The following is a 6,414-nucleotide window of genomic DNA, read 5'->3' as shown; positions in this document are numbered from 1 at the left end:
TTCAGACATTGCTCGAACAGCCTTCAAAAAAAAAAAAAAAACTTTAAAAAGGACCAGTTGCTCCAGTTGGTTGTACGAAGTACAGATAAAGCTCATTGCTTTTGAGGCTTTTAGACCTCAGCATCGCTTGTGTGCATCGAGATATGAAGTACACACGAGCCCATTTTTATAATCGTAGCACAGCATCTGAAGCTGTGCCTCTTAGGGGTCTCTGGTCCTTCTGCTAAGGTCCAAAATGGGGAAGGAGGATGTGTTTCCATGACTTTGTAATACTGTTCAATTGGTTTTTATAACTTAAAAAAATCAAATTTTTTTTTTCTGTTTGCTATTGATTTTTTCTGGGACAGGTGAGACTAATGAGGTGCTCCTTGTTATTTTTCAGACTAATTAACTTTTGGGGTCATGTGATATTGCCAAATATGGTGAGGGGACCTCCTCATTCTATGTTCCTGTTTTGGATATACATTAGGACAGTAATAATTTGGAACAGGCTGTAACTAATTTTTCCCTTTTACTTATGCTTTTTTTTTTTTTTTGGATTTTGTAAACAATTATAGCAGTAGATCAGAACAAGTTGAGTGGGTTGATCTTTGAAGGGGCATACATTGGTTTATAAGAAAATTGTATGTGTCTTGATTACTCATGGTGCACATTTTAGGAGGACTAAGCATTATCCAATATTTGATGCAAAATTGTTTAGAGGTGCGGTTCATTTTTATGGATAGAATTTCAAGGGTCGTTTTCTTCTGAGCTTAGATGATGATTTCGCGTTCGAATGTGGTCTCCTAATGTATGATTGAAAAGCACTATGTGTTTAATTTATGGTCAAATTATCCGTTGTCGCTTAGTTTTATCTAACAATAAGTCTTTCATAATTCGTGCAATTTTATTGGGAAAATTCCATATATTATTGTTTCGGAGAAGGAACTGGCCGAAGGGCATTTTCGTCTTTTACTTTTTAATTTTTAATTTTTTTTGCTTTCCTTTTCTTTTTTCTTTTCATTTTCTTTTTATTATTTATTTTTCCTTTTCCTCTCCCCTCCCCCAGCCATTGCCAGCCTCATACAAGGGCCGCCTGTCCAGCAATGGCTCGAGGAGGGAAGAGAGAAAAAATAAAAGAAAAGGAAAGGAAAAAAAATAGAAAAAAAACAAAAAAGGTAATCGATGAGAATGCCCTTAGCCAGGGCTTTTTTTGAAAGAAAAATCAACATAAATTGTCCCTAAACTTTGGCTCAATATGCAGTGTGGGCCTTGAGTTTTTAATTTAACCAATATGATTATTGAACTTTAGTCAAATGTGCAATGTGTTCCCCGAACTTTCAATTTGTTCAATGTAGTCCTTAAAATTTTGAAACATATTCAACTTAATCCATGAACTATAAGAAAATATCCAACGATGTCCCCGAATTTGAATTAATAGAATGAATACATTGAACATCTTTCTATAGTTCAAGAAATAAGTTGAACATGCTCAAAAAGTTCAGGGACCATATTAGTCGAATTAAGAGTTCACATATCGCATTGCACATTGTGTCAAAGTTTGAAGATCATTTATGTCATTATTCCTCTTTGAAATAATGAAGGTACTTCATGCTCTTATTTGAAATGAAGTCTACTTCGGGCTCTTAGTTGAAACCCGAATTTTCCCTTGAAGGATTAGAGTGTAATTTCGTGTTTGGCCTCTTGGATTAGAGTGTACCTAAAACTTAGTATTTCTTCGGTGGATTCCTCGAGTGATGAATTATAGGCCGTGTATCTTGGGCTGGATTTCTAGAGCGATATAAGTCTATCCTGCATTTTTGCTTCTCAATCTCCGATCACTCCGGTATCGCTTATGGTCTCAACATTGCTATTGTTGCATCCTTTTCTTCTTTTAGTTGGGGTGAGTACCCTCAGAAATGTTGGAACTTACGAACATGCGAAACGACTTTGAGTTTTGGATTTAGTTGGTCGGACCGTTTTCATGTTGTTGTGTCGAGCTATCGGAATGATGTATTCGTGCATTCTTTTCAAGATGAAATCTCTGCATCAATCCTTACATAAGGCGATAAAAAGGTTTATTTTCTCTTTTTTTTTTTATAAGTGTATTGGAAGTCCCAAAATTTGTCTCGGAAGTGCAATTGAACTCTAAAACTTATAACTTAAAAACTTGATTGCCCTTTTTAAAAGTTTTAGAACTCAATTAAACTTTCATAGCAAGTTTTAGAACTTAAATTTACTTTGTGAAATTTCTAGATTCAATTGCGCTTTCATAATAAATTTTAGGACTTCAATGCGTTCATCCCTATTTTTCTATGATCGATTATGTTCTCATAAATTGTTGTCTTTTTTCACATAGAATGAGACTTTGAATTGAAGTCCTCCATACGTTTTTCAAAATATTAGTTAAAAAGGAAATAATTTGGAGTCTCGGGGCGTATTACTCAGTCCTATTGGTGGACATAGCATCCACCCCACATCCGCTGGACAATTGGTCCACTCGGGGTCGACACTTTTCGAAGTGCGAATATCTATTTCGATACGACTCGATTCTTCGATTGAAATAATGGTAAACAATTTTATTAGTGAGAACAAGGGGGATACCGTGCTCTGTTAGTAACTCGAAAACCTGGGATGGTAAGGCAAATCACGTGCGACTTGAATTCTTGATCGACCATTGTCAAACCGATACACATTTGGTATCCATGGCTTCTCGAGACGACGTAAGCGAGCCTAACTTTCACCTTGTTCGGTTTTCTCCATTGGACCGTGCCGAATGAATGCCTAAAGCATGCAGTTCGACCATGTTTGAACCTCGTCGTAAGCCTTTTGGGCCGGGAAAAAAATGCCCATGATTAGCCCAAATTTGGGTTTGATCTCCACTTAAACATCTATGTTGATTGCTACTTTGGTGTCCTTTTGCCTTTGGACGGATTGACTAAGACAGAACATGATGATAATCCCCTCAAAACGCGTCGAAGCTCCGGCAAGTTTTAAAGCGAATCGTTATCGTGTTATGAGGGTGACATTCAGGATATCTAATGAACAGAGGGATAGTGAGCTTTGACACAGTAATTCTCCTTGGTATGAAATTCGGTTAGGTGAATTACAGGAGCCAAACATGGGACAAATATAGAGTACAGACGCAGACACTAGTCTTATCTTGAAGAGCTGTATAAGTATTATTCTGAAGTACTATTCTTCATCCCTGCATTACCTCAGTGTCATGTCAAATTTTAGATCTGGTTCTCCCTGGACCATCACAAATGACCATCACCTTCCCGATCACTTTCCGGTCTTTGATAGCAGCGAACGCGAGGTTGGCCTGTCAAACACGAAGAGATTTCATTGAAGTTCCCTACAGTGATAACAATGATGATGAGAGTCTGGGGTTCTCCTAACCTCTGACAGGGCGAAAGCATGAGAAATCTGGACGGTGATCAAGCCTTTTGCCAGCCAGGAGAGTAACTCCCTAAGGGAATCTTCGAGAATGCGGGGTCGATGGATTCTATAGCTGCCCCAATACAGTCCATGCACCGTCCAGTTCTGGATCAAAGCAGACGAGTTAAATTAAACCAGAAGGAAATATACTGAAAAGAAGCACACCGTGATTTGATTTGGAAGGGAAAATACAGGGGAAGGCTAAACTACTATTGCTTAATGGGTTATTGAAAATATCCACATCAGCTTCTTGAATGATTGCCCAGTTTCTTCTCAAACTGGTCTTCAAATCGAAATTCACCAGTTTCCTCAATGGACATGTATTGGCTCATTTGCTTGGTGAGCTAATATTTGCGCTCTCTCATTTCACTGTTTACAAGAAAGCAAGACAATCTAACATAAAGGAATCTCTTTTCCCGCATCCCGGCCATTGTAGCACGTGTGTCGCCCAGGGCACAAGGGGCAATCTAACATAAAAGAATCGCTTTTCCTGCCTCTCACAGACACCACATAGTATCGTGAGCAACAGTCTAGGACAAATCAGCACTGTACCCGAGTCCTTCTTAAAGATAACATCCCTATGAAAAAGAAAAGCTATTGCCACACCACATATAATTGTTCCAAGCCATCTCCATCACAACATAACTCAATCACCAGAGCACTTTATTCCTTCAATTCTGATTATCTAAGATAGGGAGCCTCGTTTCAGTTGAAAATCAATCATGTCCACGAGTAACTGAATTCAGGCCATGAGTGAGACATAAACTATTAACAATTTTTCAGCAAGCCATTTAGTCAATACTTCCAAACCCACATGTCTCCTCACCTCTCGCTCGAAGTTTCCAGTGAAAAGTTAAGACAACCATCTTGAGTAAATAGAGAAATGAGAAGAAAACAAGATAGTCTGACTGCAAAGACGAAATGTTCCAACTGGGGTACCTTCACAAGAGCAATATTAGCCGGTATCAACGGGATCTCACCACTAGCAAATCCTATTACCAAAATTTGCGCTCCCCAGTTGAGAAGCTTCATGGATTCTTTTGTAAGCTTGCCTCCAACTGGATCATACAATACATCAACTCCTTTAAGCTTCTTTGCCTTGAGGAACTCCTTGACACTTGAAATGACATTCTCATTGCTCAAGTCTACTACATGATCGACACCCATGGACTTCAAAAAACGCACCTTTTCAGCTCCCCTACAAGTTTCACAGGTGCAGTGGATGCCACTTTCATTACTTTCCAGGATAGCAGCAAATTTGCTTCGATCGACGAATACCAATCTACAAGGAGGCAAGAGCATATATTTTGAAAATGGTCAATACCTGGCAACGGCAATAACAACGGCTCCACAAACCTTTCCGATTTGCACCGCTGCAGTTCCAACACCCCCAGCTGCGCCGAGAACAAGCAAGACCTACATTTTGATCATTCACAACCGGCATTAACTAAACGGGACACATGTAGCCGAAATCACCTGAAGCGAAAGATGCGGAACTAAATCCAATGAGTACCAAAAAGTACTTGAAGATAATCAGCCATAGAATATATACCTGACCGGACGTCAACTGAGCTCTGTGAACAAGAGCAACATGTGAAGTTCCAAATGCAACGGGAATGGCACCAGCTGCCACAAGATCGCATCCTTCTGGAACACGAAACCTTCAACAGACAAATCACGCCTTTATCACTCAAAACAACGAAAAATTCCAGGCCAAAGCAACCCCACAAAACGTAACCAGCAAAAATAACAAGATAGTGAGAAAAATCCGCACAATTCCGACTCCTCGGCAACAATGAACTGAGCGAACGACCCAAGAGCAACAACGGAACAAACTTTATCACCGACTCTGAAATTGGAAACCCTAGAGCCGATCGCTTCGACAACGCCCGAGTAGTCGGAGCCGGGAATGAAAGGGAGAGGGGGCTTTTCCTGGTATGTTCCGAGTATCTGCAAATAATTGGCGTAGTTCAAGCTCGTTGCTTTTACTCTCACGAGAACTGAACTGGGTGTTTTCAATTCTGGGATCGGGTGTTTTGGGTCCAGGACAATTGGGGGGGAGCCATCATCGTTTTCGATCGAAGATGGTACCGGCGAGAGAGTAGGATCGCCCAGTTTCTTGCATACCAAAGCATCCATAGCCGGCTTGAGCGACGGAAAATAATCAGATTGTTCACACTACACTCTTGGTCGGGACTGTACGGACGGGCACTGATTTACAAGAGAGAACTGAGAGAGAGAGAGAGAGAGAGAGAGAGAGAGAAGAAGCAACGGCAGATGATAGAGGAATTTCAATAGCCTTCGAATGTGGAATCTGTCAAAGCTCTAGTTCGTCTTCTGAATACGAAAGGCCAAGTGGGTTTAAAGAGAGAGAGAGAGAGAGAGAGAGAATTTTAGATAAGAGTCTGGACGTTATTTCAAGTAAGGACATCAAACATTACTTTTATTTTAAATAAAAACTTGACCGAAAGTATTTTTTTTCATTTTCTTCTTTTGGGCCTCGCCCTACCTAGGCGAGGGTCGGCATGGCGGCCCTCGTCGCCATAGCCCTTGCCGGCCAGAGGAGGTCGACCCTCACCAAATCTAGGTGAGGGTCACCTCGCACTACCCTCGCTGGCCGAAATAAAGAAAATAAAAGAAAAAAGAAAAAAATGTCGTAAATGTCATTGGTCGAAATAAAGATGGCGCTTCAAATTTTTATTTGAAATAAGATCTATTTTAGGTCTTTATTTAAAAAAATGAGAACACTTCAAATCTTTGCTTAAAATTTCCTCCAAAATCAGGAACTTTTCGTAAAGAGTTTATAAGTAGCACCTTGAAAAGGTTGACTAAGTTACATTGTCTTTTCTTAACTTTTTTTTTTAGAAAATGAAATTCACTGTTCCCAAAGGTGAGTTTTACTTTTTCTTTTATAAGTTTTATTTTGTGATTTAACTTTAGTGCGAAATACTTTAGATATTTGTATGTTGGGATTTTAAAATATATATTTTATTT

General features: G+C 39.5%; 1 protein-coding gene across 1 annotated transcript; it reads right to left on the bottom strand.

Moving 5' to 3' along the window:
• Positions 1-3,036: 3,036 nt before the first annotated feature.
• On the bottom strand, positions 3,037-5,684 carry LOC115743773 (quinone oxidoreductase-like protein 2 homolog). Its single transcript, XM_030678724.2, has 6 exons — positions 5,195-5,684; positions 4,973-5,081; positions 4,745-4,836; positions 4,360-4,618; positions 3,382-3,525; positions 3,037-3,304 (listed from the first exon to the last, which is right to left on the bottom strand). Exons 1-6 carry the CDS (start codon positions 5,557-5,559, stop codon positions 3,209-3,211), a joined length of 1,065 nt encoding a protein of 354 aa, XP_030534584.2. The 5' UTR covers positions 5,560-5,684; the 3' UTR covers positions 3,037-3,208.
• Positions 5,685-6,414: the final 730 nt, after the last annotated feature.

Source organism: Rhodamnia argentea, chromosome 5 (assembly GCF_020921035.1).
Source record: "Rhodamnia argentea isolate NSW1041297 chromosome 5, ASM2092103v1, whole genome shotgun sequence".
NCBI lineage: Eukaryota > Viridiplantae > Streptophyta > Magnoliopsida > Myrtales > Myrtaceae > Rhodamnia > Rhodamnia argentea.
This window is presented reverse-complemented; position numbering and strand designations above follow the sequence as displayed.

What these genes read in the sequence shown, in the direction of transcription:
- LOC115743773 (XM_030678724.2), bottom strand. Translation starts at nt 5,559, where the DNA reads ATGGATGCTTTGGTATGCAAGAAACTGGGCGATCCTACTCTCTCGCCG. An exon ending in GTTGCCGAGGAGTCGGAATT is followed by an intron (nt 5,082 to 5,194) that starts GTGCGGATTTTT and finishes TGTCTGTTGAAG; the next exon opens with GTTTCGTGTTCCAGAAGGAT. An exon ending in GTTGTTATTGCCGTTGCCAG is followed by an intron (nt 4,619 to 4,744) that starts GTATTGACCATT and finishes TGAAACTTGTAG; the next exon opens with GGGAGCTGAAAAGGTGCGTT.